The 21,258-nt window shown below is 38.6% G+C and overlaps 1 protein-coding gene across 1 annotated transcript in view; it reads right to left on the bottom strand.

The window, feature by feature from the left end:
* ANKRD44 (ankyrin repeat domain 44) overlaps positions 1-21,258 on the bottom strand; it is a 366,840-nt gene that overhangs the window by 56,392 nt on the left and 289,190 nt on the right. The window contains 1 exon segment of the mRNA XM_020993541.2: positions 5,171-5,197. Within this exon segment, the coding sequence (XP_020849200.1) occupies positions 5,171-5,197 (27 nt within the window).

Below are 21,258 nucleotides of genomic sequence, written 5' to 3'. Positions count from 1 at the left end.
TGCACACAACATTTTCCTGTAACTGGAAAACATTTAAGTATGGTATATGCCATCAAAAATATTCTGATACCCCCGCTTCTCAGCTAATAAGGAAGAAATAACCTTACGCTCTTAAAGAGAAATGCTTTCAGTGTCAAGATTCATTAGGAAGAAGAGCAGGTTGATACAACCTAATGGTGCTGGTGCATTGTTTTCTGGGTTGAGTGGTGAGTTCCCCATGACTGTATGTGTTTAAGCCAAGGCAAAATGACAATTTGCTAGGGGTGCTGTAGCAGAGATCCCTTTTACTTGGTGGGAGGTTGGCTGAGATGATTTCTAAAATATCTTCCAACACTTTTTATGATTCTTTCAAAGACACCTATTAAGGAGGAGGCAATGTAATACTGTGGAAAGAGCACATGATTTAGAGTCAGGGAACCTGGGTTTGAATATTAGCTCTATCTCACTTAACTTCCTGTATGACTTTAAACAAGTCATTTGACCTCAATAAACCTTGGTTTCCTTATCTGTGAAATAAGGGAGCTGGACTAGATAACTTAAAGTCCTTTCTAGCTTACACATCTACAATACCAAGTCTAACAAAAGAAAGCCAAGATTCATTTGATAGGGATACTTAACACCTATCAGGAAGAAGCTTATTGAGATAACAAGACTGTGGAATACTGAGACCATGACCTTCAGTGTTTAAGAAGAAGATAATTTAAATAAGTAAATTATTACTTTAACAAAGCATTGAGAGGGCATGTGGTACAATGGTCAATGGGCTGACCTTGGAGTTGTGCCAAGTCCCATCCTTAACACATACTAGTTGTGTGTCTCTGGTCAAATCGCTTGGCTGCTCAGCACCCCCAGGCAACTCTCTAAGACTATACATTGCAAAACAATTTTCAATCAGCACTGGTAGAAGTTTCTTCACCCCCTAAAACAAAGAAACAAAGGTCTAGACCAAAAACAAACAAGAGATGCAAAAAAACAATGACTTCTAAAATTATGATGACTAGCTCAATATGTTAATTTGCTGAAGCAGTTGAAAAGAATCTTTCAGAAGCCACTGAAAAGGTGAAGAAAAGGAATGGTGCTTTTAAAAATTATTATGCATTTTTATTACAAGAGTTTATTTTACACTCATTATTTAATATGTGACTGTAACATTTTGATTACTGCCATCTTTTATAACCATCGTGAATATATCTGAGCATCCCAAAAGAGTTCACTATGACTGTTAGTGACAGAAACCTTTAGGTATACTCCCAGAGGCTCTTCCAAAGCATCCACATAGAAAGAGGTGATAAATACACACCATTGCTCTTGGCTTTAGCAACAGTAAATTGAGATTTCAGTACAACAAAAATAAAAAAGTTGGACAACTCCACTTGAAATTCTAAGTATAGGATCATAATTTCACAACCATTGCTACTCCTGAGTTTTCCAGGATATTTCAAAGGCAGAAAGTACACTTGAATAACTTTCTCTGAGTAAAAAATATCCACAACAATTTTCCTATGGTCTCTTCCAAAAATAATAGCACTCATCATCTCTTTAATGTGGTGGTTCAGGACTGTGTGGGTCTTTTCTAACTAATATAACAGAAAAATTAGTGTGTTTTTGATAATAATTCAATTCTATATTGTATTGTGTCCCATTTTCTTAATTCTGAATTACTTATAATTTATCAAATTACATTTAATTTTGGAAATATATTTTTAACATTGAAATATTCATGAATACTTGGAAAATTGCTGTCAGTTTTAATCTTTGGTTTAAATATTAGATAAAGAAAAAATATTTAAATTTTTTAAAAAATGCAAAAGGAAGTCAGCAGAAAAGAGTAGCTATGCAAGAATCATAAGAAATTGAACTTAGCGGCCAATTGTTCAATAAAGCTGATAACTTGAAAAAAATAAAAAGATAAAGATCAGTAATTTCTCTTAAGATTTTTCAGCACTGAATATTAATGACTCAGAGGAGCTTTTCTATACTTTATTTTAGACCAACCTATCAATCCTGGAGGGGTAAGGTACAGGAAGACCATTTTGATAGTGGGGTGGCAAGGAAGAGATGTCAGTTTGGAGATCAGCACCTCCGTTAGTTACAATAATATTGATGATGATAGGAAAACAATAATTTCTATAGTATTTTAAAGTTTGTAAAGCGCTTTTCTGTACACTGGACAAGAAGCCTGGGTCTCCAAACCTCAGTCTTTCAGAAGCCATGTCCTCAGCCTGTAGGGAAAATAACGCATTCATCTTTGGCACTGGAGTTCTAGGGCCCAACCCAGTTGACTGGTGCCTGAGTGTGTGCAAACTGGCCCACTTTGCCTGCCATATCTACTATTGACCCTAGACCCATACTTCACCGTAGTATTCATCCATCCATCAAGGCCATCTCACTATCTGCCTGCCTTCGTGCATGTATTCCTTCTCGTTGACCCTCCCCAGAACCAAACTTTCTTCCCTGGTCACCACTCTCCTATGTGTGTCATCTCCTCCTATTAGGATGTAAGTGCCTATAAATAAATCAGTGGCTGAATCTATATCCCCATTATTTAGCAGGGTACCCAACATATAAGTGCTTAATACATGCTTTTCCTTTTATTCATTGATTATTTCATCTGATTACATCATCCATGTAAGTTATGTTTTACAGGTACTATTATCTTCTATTTTAGAGGCGAATGTAAATTCCTTGAAGGCAGGATATTATTATTGTACTATAAAATTTAATGAGTTTGTATTAGCCAGCACTTACCACAGTACCTGGCTCATAGGAAATGCTTAATGAATGCTTGAAGAAACAGAGGTTCAGAAAAAGTAAGTAACTTGCTCATGGTCAGTCAATGTTGAAGGCAAAATTTAAACCCAGATTTCTCCTGTCTTTAAGTCCAGTTCTCTTTCCATTGCACCATGCCGTCTCTCCCTATGAGTAACAGCACCCTGGAGATTCATAGTTTATATTCTTCCTCAGGGATGGGACAAGGAGACAGAACTGAATAGTCCAGATACATCACACACAAAGATAAAGAAACTGTTCTCTGTCATGTTAGTCAGATATAAATTAATTTAATCATTTTTTTAAATTAAAAAAAGTGTTATCTATTGAAGTTCATAAGATTTCGGAGCTGGAAGAGGCCTGAGAGATCTTCCTGTCCTCATTTGCTAGCTGAGGAAACTGAGGCCCAGGGAGATTAAGAAGCCTCAAGGTTAGAGGGTGAGTTAAAGGCAGAGCTGGCATTAGAGCTCAGGTCTCCTAACAATAAAAGTGCTCTTCAATGTATATCACATTACCCTCTTCTTTTAATCAATCAATCAATAAGCATTTATTAAGCATTTACTATGTTTCAGGGACTGTGCAAAGCACACATGGTTCCTGACTTCAAAGAAAATCTTAAGAATGAGAAAACATGTAAATAAATAGATATATACGAGACACATACAAAGATACATACACATAAGTAACCTACAGGGAACAAAGAAAGACCTCTTGCAGAAGGCAGCATTTGAGCCAAGTCTTGAAGAAAGCCAGAGAATACAAGAGCAGAGGCGAGGAGGGAGAAAATTCCAGGCGTGGGGGCTTGCCAGTGCTGCTGCCTCACTTATTCTGATGGACACACTTAAAGCATCTTTGCAGTCCTGCTTCCATCCCATATAAAATATAGCTGTTCTCAAAGCAGAAGCATCTAAACCTGAGCTCTTCTGACTTCACTTCAGAGGCATGTTTATCTAGTGTGTGCACTATCAACAGCTAGCTTCCTTGCCATCTGCTGCTGGCTTTTTGTTGGTTTCTCTGTCAGCACCTCCACTGAATGTGGGAAAAAGATGGGGGAAAATGAATGCAAAATTAGCCAATTCCACTACTTGCTAATAAGCTCTAATGGCAGATTTGATGGAGAGAGGCTGAAACTCTTGCCTAAAAAAAGTTCTTCTGATAACCCATAGAATGCATTTCTTCACATGGTCTCTATCTCGTCCGAACAAAGATGCTCTGGGAAGGAACTGTAATTGTGATATTCAAAAGAGCAATTAAAGAGCTAATTATACTTTTGAATACAGTCCTTGTGGTTCCTGTTTGCCATGTTCAACAGCATACATTTGCCCCTATTTCTAAACAACATGATAGTTACAAGATTGATATTTTGAAAAGGTGCCAAAGAAAGCATCACACACTTAAACCTGGACAGGCCTGAAGAAGATCATTTTGGCAAGGCCCCTTTACATAAAAAAAAAAAAGAGTCCAGACATCAGTGTATAGACAAAATGCAGCTGTGAAGACCACAGGGTCCAATTTCCACAATAGGAGCAAAGCTGTTAGCTTGTCAAAGTTTGAGACTCAGAGTCAGGAAGACCTGAGTTCTATTCTGGCCTCAGGTCTAGCGGTGTGACCCTGAGAAAGGGACTTAACTTTTCTGTCTCATGGGGCTAATGATAGCACCTACCTCCCAGAGTTGTTTTGAAGATAAAATGAGATAATATTTGCAAAGCTTTTTGCAAACCTTAAAGCACTATATAAAGACTAGCTAGCCATCAGTTATTATCTCTCCCTCACCTTTTGCATAAAACCGCAGTTACCAAGGCTGGGTTTTAGACTTCTTTTTTAGGCAATTGGGGTTAAGTGATTTGCCCAGGGTCACACCACTAGTAAGTGTCACGTATTTGGTCTGAGGCCAGATTTGAACTCAGGTCCTCCTGATTTCAGGGCTGGTGCTCTATCTACTGTGCCATCTAGCTGCCCTGGGTTCTAGACTTCTTAAGTGAAGAAATATCCCTGAACCATGGTCCATTCAAAACCAAATATAGTATCTGGATTTTGTTAACATTTCAAATCAGAGACCACTCCTTTTCACTCCTTATTACCAGATGCAAAGAGTGGCATGCTGTACATATGTGTACAGATCACATATTAGAGGTATGTGATCTGTATACACAATTTAGACAGGTATATCTAGTGCAGGGAAATTTTAAAAATTATAATAGAAGCGTGAATTCTGTTGTCAATTTTCATGTTTAGGAAGCAGCAAAAGATTGAATTAAAAATCAACACATGCATTATCATAGGGTTTTAAGGCATGCTTTGAGAAAATGATTATTTGGCTCAAGTCCAAACCAAGATAGCATATCCTAACAGACTCAGCACACACCCCCAACATGCAAGTTTGCTTTATTCATTTACTTACTATATCCAGTGGAATTTTGCTTCCAATCTAACAAAAAATGGCAATTAAAACAATTATACACAGAAGACAAAGTGCAATCCATTATCCCAGTGTAGCTTTTACTTTTAAAAATTTCTCAAGCCTATAAACTTGTTCCAAAAATACTCAGAATAATGGAAAGTTGATTAAAAAAAAACCCCTATGGTAACTACTAAGCTGGGAGGAAACAGTTTGAATTTCCCTACAAAGCCATTGCTAAAACGATTTAGCCGTGTGGACAATCATGAATTCCTTGCTCTTAGCATCACTCCTGATGATTTACCCTGAATTTGTTGCTCATAAGCAAACTCCTTTATTAGTAAGAAAAGTGGCAACATCTTGTTCATATAACTCTTGTAAATTAGTCATGTTATTTAATGCATACATGGGAATTTCACTTTTTCTTACAAATCAAAGCACATCTTCTCCCTCACTTTTTATAACATAGATGTAATCTTTTCTATATACATATTTCTTTTTAAAATTTTTTTTTCAATCAGCAAAAATCTACCTTCTCTTCTTCCCTTCTTAACCCCCCACCCCCACAAGTAAGAATACAATACAAAACCCGAGTTTACAAACATGTAGAGTCAAGTGAAACAAACTCCCACATTTGGTCATGTCCAAAAAAAAAAATCTGTCTCCTTCTGCACTCGGAGTCCTTCACTTCTCTATCAGGAGACTGGTAGTAAGAATCATCCTGAGTTCTCTAGGATTCTGCTTGGTCATTATGATGATCAAAGGCTCTACTTCTCTCCAAGTTGTCCTCACAATAATGTTATCATTGTAAATCGTTCTCTATCTTCAGGACACTTCACTGCACCAGTTCATACAAGTCTTTCCCAGTCTCTCTAAAACCATCCCCTTCATCCTTTCTTACAGCACAATATTATTTTATCACATTTAAATACCATAATTTGTTTAGCCATTTCCCCATTCAGGGGTATGCCTTCAGATTCCCATTCTTTGTCACCTCAAACAGCTATAAATATTTTTGTACATCCTTTGTTTTGCTTAAGACTAGTCCATCCCTTAATCTACGCTTCCTCCAATCCCTTCTTCTCCCTTCTCCCTTTTCCCTCCTAGTCTCCATTGAGTGAAATGTATTTCTATTCCCAGCTCCGTGTATGTGTTACACTTACATTCTGTACTGTATGAACAGGGACACGTTATTGACTAAGTGGGACTTCGAAATTCATCTTACCTGACTCAGATCTGAACAACCCACTGACACTACTTTCACATAGCAGTTCTTTACTGAAAGCTTTTTTGGGGGGAAAAAAAAGAGGGTCTCCCCCAAATTTGTGTTCTGAGGATTTGGGGGAGGGAAAGCAAAACTAGTAATTAAAAATTCAATGCTAATGATAACAAATTTTTACCTAAGAAAATCCTGTAAGTTCTCCAAATCTTCCGAGTAAATACTATAGTTTATTTGACAATTAAAACCTTCATCTTTACATCATGTCCCTTGAAAGGAAGGTGAATCACATGACAGTGAAGCCCTGTAAGTTCGTCTCATTTGTAGCCTTCACACAGATTCATCTTTTTCTATAGAATAGAAAGAAGCTTCTTTATTTTTGTTTTTTTTTTTTATTTTTAGGCAATTGGGGTTAAGTGACTTGCCCACAGTCACACAGCTAGTAAATGTCAAGTGTTTGAGGCTGGATTTGAACTCAGGTCCTCCTGGCTTCAGGGCTGGTGCTCTATCCACTGCACCACCTAGCTGCCCCTATAAACTGATTTTTGGTCAGCTTCTTCTTTTTTTTTTTTTTGGCAATTGGGGTTAAGTGACTTGTCCAAGGTCACACAGCTAGTAAGTGTCAAGCGTTTGGTCTGAGGCCAGCTTTGAACTTAGTTCCTCCTGACTCCAGGCCAGTGCTCTATTCACTGCACCACCCAGCTGCCCCAAGAAACTTCTTTTGCCAACCATCAGCAGTACAACCAAGATGGCAATGACCTTGTCTCTCTAACAAATGCTTCCTTGAGTAGCTCATATATATACCCATTTCTTCACTTATCACCTTTATGTACATAACTCCAAAATCCTTGTCTTTAGCCCCAAATGTGTGTCCCTTGGCTACAATCCCACACCTTTAACTTCCTGCTACACCTGACACCTGGGTCACTAAATAACAACTCAGACAGAACTCATCACCTCCTCTCCTAGACCTGTCCTTCCTCCTCACTTTATTACTCCTGTCGATGGGAAAACCATTCTCCTAATGACCCAGGGTTGAAATCTCAGGTTCATCTTTGACCCTTCCCCTTCCTTCATCCACTTCATCTAGTTAGTTGCCAAGGCCTAGAAATTAAACCTGTAAAATGTCTTTCTTATCCCTCTCTTTCGCCTGCACTATTATAATTGTCTGCTAACTTGCTTTCCTGCCTTTATTCTCTCCTTTCTCCATACTTCACATTGATGCCAAAATAATCTACTGAAGGCATTGATGCAGCTCATTCTTCTGCTCAAAAGCCTTTAGTAATATTTAAGGACCTCCAACCCACAGTGCACAGTATGGCTATAGTCATTTTATTGTTAGCATGAGGAGGAAGGTAGAGAGTTGACCTGTATGGGTGGGAAGACAGCAGAAATCAGGATTTCTCACACACTGACTATGACTGCCTATAGGCAGCACACAAAATATCCCAGAAGTAGGGCTTCTCAGCTGTTTTTCTGAGGTTGGCAATCATACTATCACATACCTGGTTGGCAAGAGAGCCATGGGTAAAGAGACAGACAGACAGACAGACAGACAGAGAGGGGCTCTTCAAGGGAGAACAATAAAGCTGTAAGGGTCTGAGGATCCTTGGATGACTTCCTCTGCAGTAGAGAGCATCCCCAGCAAAATTTCACACTGGTGCCAGGCCATGGTACCTAGTAGTCCAATGTCTTAGGCACAGGGGAAGACCAAGGAGATGGGACAGTGATGAAATCTGTTTCATTGTGTCATAAGGTCAGCAAATATTTCCTCTGTAGCTGAATTTTATGGGGTATTCTCTCTCTCCCTTAGGGGATCTTAAAGTCAGAGATCACAAGAGCTAGATACCTACCTTTCCAGGAGTATTTTTGCTTTGTGCACTCTGTTCTGACCAAACTGGATCACCTGATATCGTGCCAGTGTCTGTTATCTCTGTGTATCTGCATATGCCCACTCCTCATGATCTTCCTGTTTCATCTCCACTTTGCCCCAGCTAAGGTGTTGTTTCCTGGAAATTCTTTCTAAAATGTTGCCTCCTCCTCAAAGCCTCTTCTGATTTCTCCCCTATAGGCAATTCTTTCTTCCTCAAATCTCTCACATCTCTCTGTTTGACCTCTCCTATGCCATATTGTAGTTTTTTGGTGCATATGTCATATTGACTCTCTGCCCTCCCCATAACAGTCTATAAATGCTTTGAGAACATTTTTTCATTTTTAGAGCCCTTGTAACTAGCAGTAGGTGCTTAATGTATGTTTCCCAAATGATTATTCTGTATTCATCAAATTCCCTGCCCTCCATTTCCCCTTTTCCCCCCTCTTTCTCAGTGACTTCTATAATAATGAATTCAAGTCACCACAGATGAGATGACTCTGAAAGCATTTTATTCTGGACAAAATCTGCCCATTAAGAAGAGACTCACAATATAGTTCCTTAACTCCAGAACAATCCTACCTGTTGAATTTTGCTTAGTTCCATTCCCTGATGAAAGTTTCTCTCTCTCTCTCTCTCTCTCTCTCTCTCTCTCTCTCTCTCTCTCTCTCTCTCTCTCTCCTCTCCAACTCTTAACTCTGACATGCAGGACGGTTGCTGAGCTAATGGTAGAACTGTTCTTCTGAGGCTCTTTCTGCTTCTAGGACTTACTTTGAAGTACCTAATATGTAGCACTTTCTCTCTGAAACTCCCACCCCCACCACACACACACACACACACACTCTATACCTTCCTAACTGTGCACTGGGGCCATCTGGGGACACAGAAACCTCCTCAATAACTTTTAAAAAAGCTCCCTAGGGCTAGTCAACTTCCTTCCTCACCCCAGAACCTAATCCATAATACCCTCTCACCCCCAACATAGTGAGTTTAAAACTGTGGCCATACCAGCCACTTACATGGTGGGGCCATGTCTAGAAGGAGCTAAACAAGGAAGTAAGATGTCTGGTGCACAAGTCTGAACTCTATCCCAAGAAGGAAAAAAAGAATGACTGCCACCAATTCACTGCTCTTCCAGAAAAGGACAGAGTCTGAGTAGGGGCAGAGAAAGACATTTCTTAGGAGGTTTTAATTCCTGGCATGATGATAGCTACTCACAGATTTATAGAATGTTAGGGCTGAGGGACATTAAAGATAACCTTATGTGACTCTCATTCGGAATCCCAATTTAACAAATGAGGAAACTGAGGCCCAGAGAAACAAAAGAGGCAGTAGGGAAGAGCACTGGATTTGGAATCAGAAGACCAGGGTTTGAATCATGGCCTTGCTACTTCCTACCTATATGAGCTCAGCCAAGTCACTTAACCTCTTTGAGAGGTTCCTCCTCTATACAAGGAGATAGCCTCTAAAGACCTTTCTACTCTAAATCTATGATCCAATGAAAGTGATTTGCTCAAAGTCACATAGCTAATTATGGCAGGACCAGGATCAGACTTGTAAAAGTAGGCATTTTTGCGCCTAAAGCAAGTACCACAAACTGTCCCTGGGGCAAGTGGCATGAACCACGTCCTCCTCTGAGTAGGGCAGCAGAAGACTGGGGTGGGGAGGAGGTCACCCAATAGCAATTAATTACTGTTGCTAACTAGACACTAAACTTTGCCATTGACACACTGCTGAAGGGTGGCAAGTGAAGAGGCCCCCTAGACAGAACACCACCCATGTTGCCCTGCCTTAGTTAGGGTTCTGTTGTCTTCTGAATTTAAGGCACATGTGTTCAGAATATATTAATCATGGTGACAATGGCATGTCATTGTCCTACATGTATGTTCATGGAATGAATGACTGTTTCTAATTAATAGCAGCTGTTGTGATTGGACTCTCTAAGGAAACACGGTCAGAAGTTCACTAAATTTGATTTCCTTTGACTTCATCCAGTAACTCTTTTCATTTGCTGCTAATACTCTAGGGAGAAAAGAAAGATAACACCCAGTAAAGGAAGCCCTTCTAAGCACCAGGTTATTTCCCCACTCCTATCCACGAGGGTATGAAGTTACTTTTACAAAAACCCTTCCTGTAAAAAGATGTCAACTGAATTCTCCACAAGCAATACATGAAAAAAAAAACCCTACTATTAACGTGGGGAGGAAATGCAAAACATTGAGCAGCCTATGAAAAACATTGGAAGAGTGTCAGATTTTTAAAAACCCATTCTGTGAAGTGTCCCTGCCCTTCTCAGCTATCTAGAAATATAGAATGTAATCCCTTTAGAACGGACTTGCTGATTCCCAATAAAATATAAAGGCATGTCTGCCATTGCTAGGCACAAACTCAGATATAAGGGACCTTCGAGATCATTTAGCTATAACATCTCTATCTTTTGGAGAAGGAAGCTGAGACCCAAGGAGATGAAATGATTTGTGTAAGCTCACACAGGTTACACACAGTTACATCCAATGACATCTTACCTATGACTAACTAATCACTAGGTAAAACAGTCCTTCTAAAGACATCCTTGGCTGTATCCCATTCACTGGCCAATGACCTTGCAAAAAGATTCCTTTGAGGATCCTCTTTTGCTAAACCTATGATATTATTAGTTTAGGGAATTGCCAGTGAGGAAACTATTCAGATTGGCAACTGCTTTGACATTTAGTCTCCCAGAGATAGCCTAAAATGATGGCCTATACATCTATAGGGCACTGAGAGTCTTTGTGAAATTCCCTGGGTCACACGGTCAGCATATATCAGAGACTGGGCTTGAAACCAGGTCTTTCTGATGTGGTCCCACACTTCTCATTTTCCCATAATATTCCATTTTGCATTGTATATTTCAAGTGTGGCTTCATTTTACATAGTCCCTGAACACCAATGAACACCAGTAACACATTTGTATGGCACTTGAGGGCTTACTAATTGCTTTTTTTTTTTTTTACAAAAATACAAAAGTATTCTTATTCCCATTTTGCAGATGTGGATGGAAACTGAGGGTCAGTCACACCATGTCAAGGTCACACAATTGGTAAGTGGTCAAGACTTTTCTCACTCCAAATCCCATACTTTTTACACCATCCTGCTTCCCAATTAAAAATATCATTCAGTATAAGTCACTAAAAAAAACAAAGAAGAGTAAGCAATAGGAAGTAGGTAACATGCTCATCAATTCTTTCTTTTGAAGTATCACTTAATGTTCCTAGAGGAAACTTGCCCATTTATCTGCGCATTAATATTTTCATTAAGAACCTTTAAAAATTGAGAAATGATCCCTCTGTCCCTAATTTCTTGAATACCATTTTCTAGATAGACTTTTTCATGTTGTTAATGTTTAACCAACAGAAATTTCTAAATTTTCTAATCATCTTGTGATACAAGTTTTTCTTTTCCATAGCCTCTGCAAGTTCATAGAAAATGACTCAGAGAGGTAATGAAAACCCCAAAATAATCTCCAAAGTGATCTGAAATCTTTGCTCTGATGCTACATCCTGTAGAGCTTGCTTAGATTTTATTTTACTTTTCTCACATTTTACTCCAGCCCCACAAACCACAGCACCCCCATCTTTCCTTCACTTTATATTTAGATGCTGTTGATATTTCTACAAAGGCAAGTTCCCATAGTTCCTTTGACTTCTCACACATCTATGTCATATGTGCCTTAGGCTAACCAGATGCTTTCTGGATTCCTGTCTTGAGAATTTGACCTTGGGAGTGAATTGAATTAAATAAAGAAGGGGAAAAAAGCATAATGGCTAGGATGTCTCTTGGGCAATTTTTCTATATCACTGCACACCATTCTTGAAAGCTAAGTCTTGGCCTGTTTTCCATCTTCTTTGATATTCAGATTCTCTACCTTCCCATTTTTCTGAATGAGACTCTCCTTCACCATGAATAACAACACCATTCTACCCCTTTCCCACTTTGTGTATTTATAATATCTGTGGCATTATTTAATTTTTTGGCAAATAAAAAAGTTATCTCTGGCCAGTTAGATTATTTTTAGAGCCCTTCTCTGCCAACTGATAACCAGGCAGCAGGTTTCTTTGGGAAAATTCTCTCCTCTGTGGTTATTGCATTTATGCCGTAGTCTGGCTATATTCCCAGGAGACTTCTTCACTCTTGTTTCTGAACTCTGTGAAAGATGGCACCATCGAAAAGCAGAGCTGAGGCACTGAGATTGATGCCCATGTGCTACAAAATTCACAAACTCAGATAAGGCAGTACTGCACAGGGAAAAGAGCTTTGGATTTTATATCAGAGGACTTAGCTATGAATTCTGACTTTGCTACTTAACTGTATGATCTTTGGAAAGCATGTTTCTGTCTCTAAACCTGTTTTCTCTTCTGCAAAATGAGAGGAAGTGGGCTAGATGGTTTCTCATATTCCTTCTGGTTCTTGAACCGAGTATCATTTTTATGCTTAAAATATTCATACTCAAAACAAGTGGCTCCAATCAAATTCTGATGATTCAGTACTCTGGTATGGATTAATTAGAATGTTGATGCAATTCTGTTTTCTAGAAATGCTTTCTGAAAATTTGGTAGTATTCTTCACTGCTAACATTTACATAGGTTTAAAGTTAGGCAAATCACTTTGCCTAGATTATCTCATTTGCTCCTTACAACAAGCCTATGAGGTGAGTACTACAGGGATCACCATTTTTTTTAAAAGAGGAAACTGAGGTTCAGAGAGGAAGAAGAGATTCATGAATGGTCACCTAGGATTCAAAGTTGAGTCTTTCCTGACTCCAAATCCAGCATTCTTTCTACAACATCATGGCTGCCTCTCACTTTGTCACCTTGTCTCTGTCTAGAGAAGAATCCTAAGAATTCTAGAGCTGGAATAAGTACTTGGCCATCATTTTACCTCACATGCATCACTGGGATATCGATGCTTTCATTTTGTCAGTTGAAAGGAAAGTAGACACAGACTTATTGCTTTTCAACCTTTTGAAATTTATTACCAGAACCATAGACAAGAAATCATAGCAACTAGGATCTATGGCAATAGAGATATTATAATAGAATAGCAAGACATGTTGCCAAATGGTAGCTCTATTGTGGGATTGGTTCAATATCTCCTTATAGAAATATTTAAATAAAACATGGACATGTTGGGAAGCAGGCCCAAGACCAAAAGAATTACAACACCACAATCATTCCTGACAAAATTCAATAGCGATAATTATAGCCAATCAGTATGTAGCACTTTATGATTTGCAAAGAAGTACTATAGAGGGAGGCAGCTAGGTGGCTCAGTCAATAGAGCACTGGAGTCCTCCTGTGAGTTCAAATCTGGCCTCAGACACTAGCTGTGTCACCCTGGACAAGACACTTAACCCCATTGCTAAAAAAAAAAAAGTACTATAAGGACATTTGCTTAATGGAAGCTCACACCAGTCCTGCGAAGCAGGTAGTGCTAATGCTATACACACTCATTTTAAATGAAAGGAAACTGGAGACCAAGAGGTTAAATAGTTTGCCCAAAGGCTGAGAGCTAGTGCCAGAAGTAAGACTGGATCAAAGTCTGAGTCCTTCCCATTACCTAACAGCTGTCTTCCATAATTGCTCATTTGAAAGATACATACAGTTCACTGTTAGTCTGATCTCACAGAAAATTTGTGGGCAGAATAAAAAATAAAGTAGAAAGCAAATTTCTGTTTAGCAGCTATATCAAGTTAAATATAACCCTTTTTTGATCCATGGTAAGGCATTTCAGGGGAAGATAGGACATTTAAGGCCTTGCAGTTCCATTACTCCTGAGAAAATGCCCTAAACAGTTTCCAAGTTTTAATCTTCTTACTCATAATATATACATGTGTGTTTGGCCAGGGCTCAGAGGGAAAGATTTTCAGCATCTAATTAGCTGTCTTATAGGAAATTAGGCAAGATTCCACATCTACAGAAGATATATGTTCTGTTGGGATTTATTAACGGTCAGAATGAAGAAACATTAATTTGTTCTGGTAATTATGCCAGGGTAGTGTATAACTCTACTAAAGCAACCTGGGATATGAACCATGGGGGTGAAAAGTTACACAGATTAGCTGATAAAGGGGGAGAAGAGGAAAACTAGAACCAGATGACCTAAATTTGCCTATCAGTCATGCTCCAAATGTAATATGTTCTCTACTACAGTTTAAATTAAATTAAAGAGTAACTTCCATTCCTAAGCAAATATAAAAATATTAGCTTTTTCTCTCATGAATTCTTGGGTGATTTAAAAAAAATCATCCAATGTAACATGGTAATATAGACTTTTACACTTGAAAAGACTTTAGAAAGCCTAGAACAGTGAAAAGAGTACTAGATTTGAAGTCATAGAGTCTTAGTTTGAATTCTGGCTCCACCATTCAATGCTTTGAGTCATTTCAACTCTCTGTGTCTCAGTTTCTTCAACTGTAAATTTAGGGGATTAGAACAGATGACCTCTAAAATCCTTTCCAGTCCTAAATTATGATTCTATGATCTAGGGCAATGTCTTTATTTACAGATGGCAAATAAATATTCAGAGACAGGACATGATCAACTTATCAGTGGAAGAAGAGACAAAAACTTAGGTCAATCTACTCCCAATCCAATGTTCCTTTTATTACCTATTTTATCAGATGTACATTTTCTGACTTCTTTGCCCAGTTTTTAATTGGAAATGGCATAAAAGTAATAGATATACATACATACACACAAATATATCTCCTTGTTCAGTCATTTCAGTCACGTCTGACTCTTTTGTGACCCCATTTTGGGTTTTCTTGGCAAAGACATTGGAGTGGTTTGCCATTGCCTTCTCCAGCTCAATTTACAGTTGAGGAAACTAAGGCAAACAGGGGTAAGTGACTTGCCCAGGATCACACAACTAGTAAGTGATTGAGGGAACATTTGAAATCTAGCTGCGCATATATATATGTGTATATATATACATATATATGTATATATATATGTATATATATGTATATATATGTGTATATATACATATATATGTATATATATGTATATATGTACACACACAGACATACATATATACATACACACACATATATACATATACATGCATACATACATATGTATGTATATATGTATATCTATATATCTCCTCAATATCCGTTAATTTCACATACAATCATCATCTAAATACCTAACACAGCTATTTCTACTGGGAGGCAAAATTAAAAGTGCATATAGATTGATCGTATCCATGTTTCACCCAATATAGAACCAATTTATGACAGGATTTCACAGCAAAGGACTAATGTGGGTAATGTGCTGATTGTGAAATAGTTTCTCAAAAACTTTTTCATAGCTCAACTTCAACAGAAGATTCCCAGTATCCTCAGTGACAGTGGTAGGATGAGTGAATGAATGAAAGGTATTTAAGTGATTACTATGAAGAGAGGGATTGGAACTGGATTTGTGATTTCACTGGTGTAGGGGCTCCCAGGAAGGAACTTCCTCTACCAAAAAGCTGGAGGGTACAAACCCTTAATTGAGACATTCTTAAATCTCAAGGGGCTTACATCCTAATAAGCAGAAACAACACAAAAGGGACTGGTGGTTGGTGAAAGATGTTTTGGTGTGATTCATCACAGAGATCATGCATGAAACCATAGGGGAGTTAATTAATATGTCCCTTTCAAAAGCAATACTAATATTGATTTGGTTAAGGTGTCTAGAGCAAGAGATGCAAAGTGGGCAGTTGGTGATGGGGAGGATGGCAAGAAGATGGACAAAATGGATAGCTGGATACAACATTAATGAAGGGCCAGGCTATCTGACTTCACCCTCATTCACTAACAAATTAGGATGGTTCAGCTCCAAACTGAGTAGATTAAGGCCCTCAGCCCTCACTGCGTGGTATCTAGAGTACAGTCAGACTTTGGAGTGGAGGTACAGATGGCAATAAGATGATAAGGGGAGAATGCTGGATGACTGTTACTCCATTAAATGGGATGAAAAAGAAAGAAAGGCATCAGATCACAAATAAAATATTATTGAGTCCAGATATACAGGATCTGTTTAAAGATATGGCTCAGGATGAAAAGTGCCAAATGCTCAGATTACAATATGCCTTTAGATGTAAAATTTATAGAGCGTGTCAATGATTATCCGTATCTAGGACCAAAGTACAGAGAGACAACAAATTGGGCTTGCAGTTGAAACAGAGGGTGAGAATGGACTGGACTGTCTTCAGGAAATTGCAAAGCTACTTTAATAACCCAAACAAACAAAGGCCCATCTTTTTAATATGAACATTCTACTGAGGTTGCGCTGTGTTACAGACATGGAATACAACAGTCTCTGAAGAATTAAAAGTGAATGCTGAAAGCAATAAGGAGGTGCATGGTGGGTCTGAGCAGGCCACAACATATAAACAATAAGGAACTTCTAAGAACAAGAGTAAAAAGATGTCATCAAAGAAATCTAAGAAGAGAAGAAGGGTTATTTACATGGTGAGGGCAAGAGATGATGAGCTCTGAGAGTGTTTCCTTGGTATGTTCTCACTGTGAAGATAAAGCAAGGAAGGCCTCTTATGCACTGGGTGGGCTCCTGTGGCAAACTTTATGGGAGGACATGAACAAGAGTGGCAGAGAATGGGCAGGCATTGATGAAAACTGATTTGCATCATCAAAGGGAATACCCAATTGGTGCAGATACAACCATAGGATCCTAGAATTTTCTAACAAGAAGGAGTATTAAAAGTCATTTAATCTAATGCCCCAATTTGGGAAATCAGAATATTAACATTTTTAGCAGGCAAGGGACTTGCTGAAGTTCATACAGTTGGTTAAGTTGTATATCTAACTTAATATCAAAAATATAAATCCGCTGAAATCCCATGCTCCATTGGTAAAATACGGGAGCTGCTCTTGACCTACATAAAAATGCCTCTAAAATATGTGAAATGACTCAGACAGGCCAAGCTAAATGCCATTATCAATTAACAAACAAAAGAAAAGAGTAGCAAGGCCTGGCTGTGCTCTATGGCAGATGTTAAGGCAAAAATTAATTTCTAAAAGAGGTTAAAAACCACTCATCTTTAAGTATGCTGTAAAATGTGGAAATGAACACACAGTATGCTTAGTTGGTTAATGTATCTTTTAAAAAATAGCAGAGGCACATTACTCAAAACAAAGACAAGAGAAAACTCAGTTGGTGGGAATGATTTATATCACAACAACATCGCACCCACTTATGGTATAGAAGCACTAAACACTTCTAGGGTTCATATAAGTTACTGGTGGAAAAGAGGCATGCACCTTAGATTCCCAACAAATGCCAGTGGGGCTCAATTTAACACAATAAGGATTTATTAAGTAACTACTCTGTGTAGGCTTTTATGTTAAAAAGGGAAAAGTGAGAAAGAAAAGATATTGTCTTTGCCCTCTTAGATAGTACAATCTAGTAGAAGGTGAGATATGTACACAAGTAACTATAATAAAAATAAAAATACCATTATGTGACTTGAATAAGGGAGGTCAAGCAAAGAAGAAATTTATGAGGCAGTTATGGTTTCTAGTTTAGGGAATCAGGTAAGGCTTTATGAACAAGATAGCAGTTGAACTGGTCCTTGAAGGACAAGGACGATTATCCTGATCTTTAGAGAACTTAAACTCTAATAAGAGAATAAGACAGATAAACAAATTATTCTGATGCAAAGAAAAGTATGATAAGTACCAAACACAGATCTAAAATGCTATGAGAAGCATGAGGAGGGAGACAATACTCTCAGCTTGGGGGTGGGGGTGTGTGGGGTGAGGGATAGGAACACCAACAGTGAAAAGTCCTGTCACTTCTCACCCAACAACTGAAGATTTATGGACGCATACCAATAATGAAAAATAACCATAACAGCATTGAAACAGAAATTATGCCTAGATTCTACCTTTACCAGGTAAATAGTTCTGTCCACGGGAACTGTTCTAGATTCTAGAATTGTTAACAACTGGTAGGACACCTCTTGACTGAAAGCAGTTTCCTGATCAATCTGTATGAGAACAACACTGGCCAACCATTTCTGAAGTTTGAAGACAAACCACATGGGTTTTATGATGGATTCCTTGAGATTATTTAGTATTTTAGTATTCAGTATTTTCCCCAAAATAAAATATCATCTGCACAGACAGAACACCCAACTAATGTTATTGGAATAGTCAGGATGGTCCAAAATAACCACCATCATCAAATACTTGTTGAACAACCACTGTATATCGCTGGTATAGCTCTAGATGTTACAAGGATGGACAGAGAAAGGAGGAGAGGCAATGCCAGTCTGCATTGGCCCAAGGCAAAACAAATGGACAGTTGCCTTTGGCACTCCTTAATTTCTCTTTTAGAACTGCTGATACCTCATTTAGCCAGCCCTCATTAGATTGTAAGCTCCTTGAGGGGAGGGACTGTCTTTTGTTTCTTTTTTATTCCCAGTGCAGTGCCTTACACATAGTAAGTGCTTACTAAAGGATTAGTGATCAACAGCATTCAGTCCTGTTCCTTTCTCCCCCAGGTAGTTCCCTAAGTTCTAGCCCTTTTAAAAAATTTTTCCAGAGGAAGCTAGGTGGCGCAGTGGATAAAGCTCCGGCCTTGGAGTCAGGAGGACCTGATTTCAAATCCGACCTCAAACTTGACAATTACTAGCTGTGTAGCTCTGGGCAAGTCACCTGATTGCCTCACTAAAAAAAAAAAAAGCAAAAAAAATTTCCCCTTGTCCCTCAAACAAAATGTTGTTATTCCATTTCTCATTTCCTCAAGGCTCTCCTAGGTTCTATTCTAGTTCCACCTCTACCTTTGGTTAAGAAATTTCACCTCCCTGGATCTTGTTCTATCATCTATATAATACAGAAAAACGTCCCCTCCTCCTATCTTTAACTTTCATTCAGCTTACTAAGGATTTCTAAGCAAAGTTGATAAAATCTGGGGTCAGGCATGTTTGAACTTTGTAGCAATGATGTTTCAGCAAATGGCATTATCATGAAAAGTCATACTACCAATCTACGCTCCATATTTTAAAAAGCAGAGTAAATGGTGTTGGTGCTAAACTTGGTCAAATACTGCTTGAGAGAAGACTCAATATCTTCCCAGAGACTATCACTCCCGAAGGCATGAAGATAGAACCACTGTCTATAATAGGCCTGATTGATAAATAATAATCAATCAATTAATTAATAAGCATTTATTATGTCTATTATGTGCCAGATACAATGATAATAACTCATATTTATATAGCACTTAAATATTAGCAAAGCCTTTATGTACATCTCACTTGAGCCTTCCAACAACCCTATGAGGTATTTATTGAAGGTATTACTGATGCCATTTTACAGAAGATATCAAGGACACTCAGAGAATTCAAGGCCACAGAGCTAGAATCAGAAGTGAGATTTGAACCCAGATCTTCCAGGCTTCAAATTCATCACCTTAGCAAGGATGCTATACTTCCTCTCTCCACAGAAACAACATTCAAGGTGATGGAACAGGTTGCCAAGTTTATTAGAGCCATCATATTGAGATTTTGGCACAATGAAGCAGTCTCCTACTTGGAGGTTTAGAGTATCTGTAGGATACCAAAAAAAACCCACTTTCACACAAAATAATGAGCCAAACACCTGGGTTTAAAAAACAAATAGCAAAAGCAGGAAGCAGGAAGACACATGACTAACACAGGATCATGGTGATAAAAATAATACCTTACATTTAAGGCTTGCAAAGCACTCTACATATTTCAATAGCATGTTTCTGAGTCACTCACATGAGGAAAGTGGGCACTCATGGGGAAAACAAGGCAAAGCATTACATTCAGTGCTCCTTATCAACAGAGGTACTGACCTAATGTCAAGGCAACCACCAGAAAATCCCTAATGGAAACATTACTCAGGTAACAAAGAACGAGGTCATGCTTGTTTCTACTCCAGCAAAGTGAAACATGCTACTTGTACAAGCTCTCGAGATGTCAATGTTTTTTATGTAGGTGCAGTAAATTATTTATAAAATCTTATGTATAATTATCCTCATTTCACAGATGGGAAACAGATGCAAACAAGCAAAGCAACTACACCAGAGCTGGGAGAGTCTCATGACTCAGAGTTTCTACAATTAATAATTTGCTGTGCCCTTGAGGAAAGTGGGGTCCATCAGAGTTTTGGAGATGTTAGAATACTGTTCTAGGAGAGTTTGTTATTGGTGGATGACTTACATTAGTGACTTACATTCCCACAACTGGGGATCCCCATGCTGATGAAATCATAGATCCATAATATATTCATAATATATGTAACTCCCAGGCAGCAAATGGGTTTAAGTCCTCCAGGATGAATCCCATAGGACCAGATTATCTGGTTAGAGCACAGCAGAAGATCTCCCACAACCCACTCCATAATCTGACAAAATTTATTGAGGGTGACCACAAAAGAGAGGGAAGAGATCTTTCTCTTTCCCATTTTCCTCTCTGTACCCCTGCCAGCCACTCTTCTCATTGAAGAGCTACTCTTGAAGCCTGCTTTTTGAGGAAGGGCCCAGGCCAGGCATCCTTTTCTGGTCTTCTGGCTCTGTTTCTGACTTCCTAGAATTTACCACCATGTTCCAGCTGGCAAGGTCCCTTTGACCCTCCAGCTCCATGCAAAACTCCATTGTTGAGTTCCTCTCAGAATCTCTATTTTATGGAAGTGCCCAGGCTAGCTATCCTTTAATCTTCTCCCAGCTCCACTGCTGACTTTGTGAACTTTACCACCATATTCCCACTTGGGGCCCTTTTCCTTGCTCTTCTCCTCTAGCTTTACTGCATCATTTTATGTCTTATTTTCTCCCATTAGAACGTAAGCTCCTTCAGTCCTTGAGGGATTATCTTTCTTTTTCCTTGTATTTGTATTCCTAGCACTTACTTAGCACAATGCCTGGCAAATAGTAAGTGCTTGATAAATGCTTGTTGACTTGACTTCATTTCTGGAGTGGAAACATTTGATTG

Source organism: Phascolarctos cinereus, unplaced genomic scaffold, assembly GCF_003287225.1.
Source record: "Phascolarctos cinereus isolate Bilbo 61053 unplaced genomic scaffold, phaCin_HiC Scaffold_726;HRSCAF=1367, whole genome shotgun sequence".
Taxonomy (NCBI): Eukaryota; Metazoa; Chordata; class Mammalia; order Diprotodontia; family Phascolarctidae; genus Phascolarctos; species Phascolarctos cinereus.
Note: the sequence above shows the minus strand (reverse complement) of the source record. Positions and strands in the feature narration are given on the sequence as shown.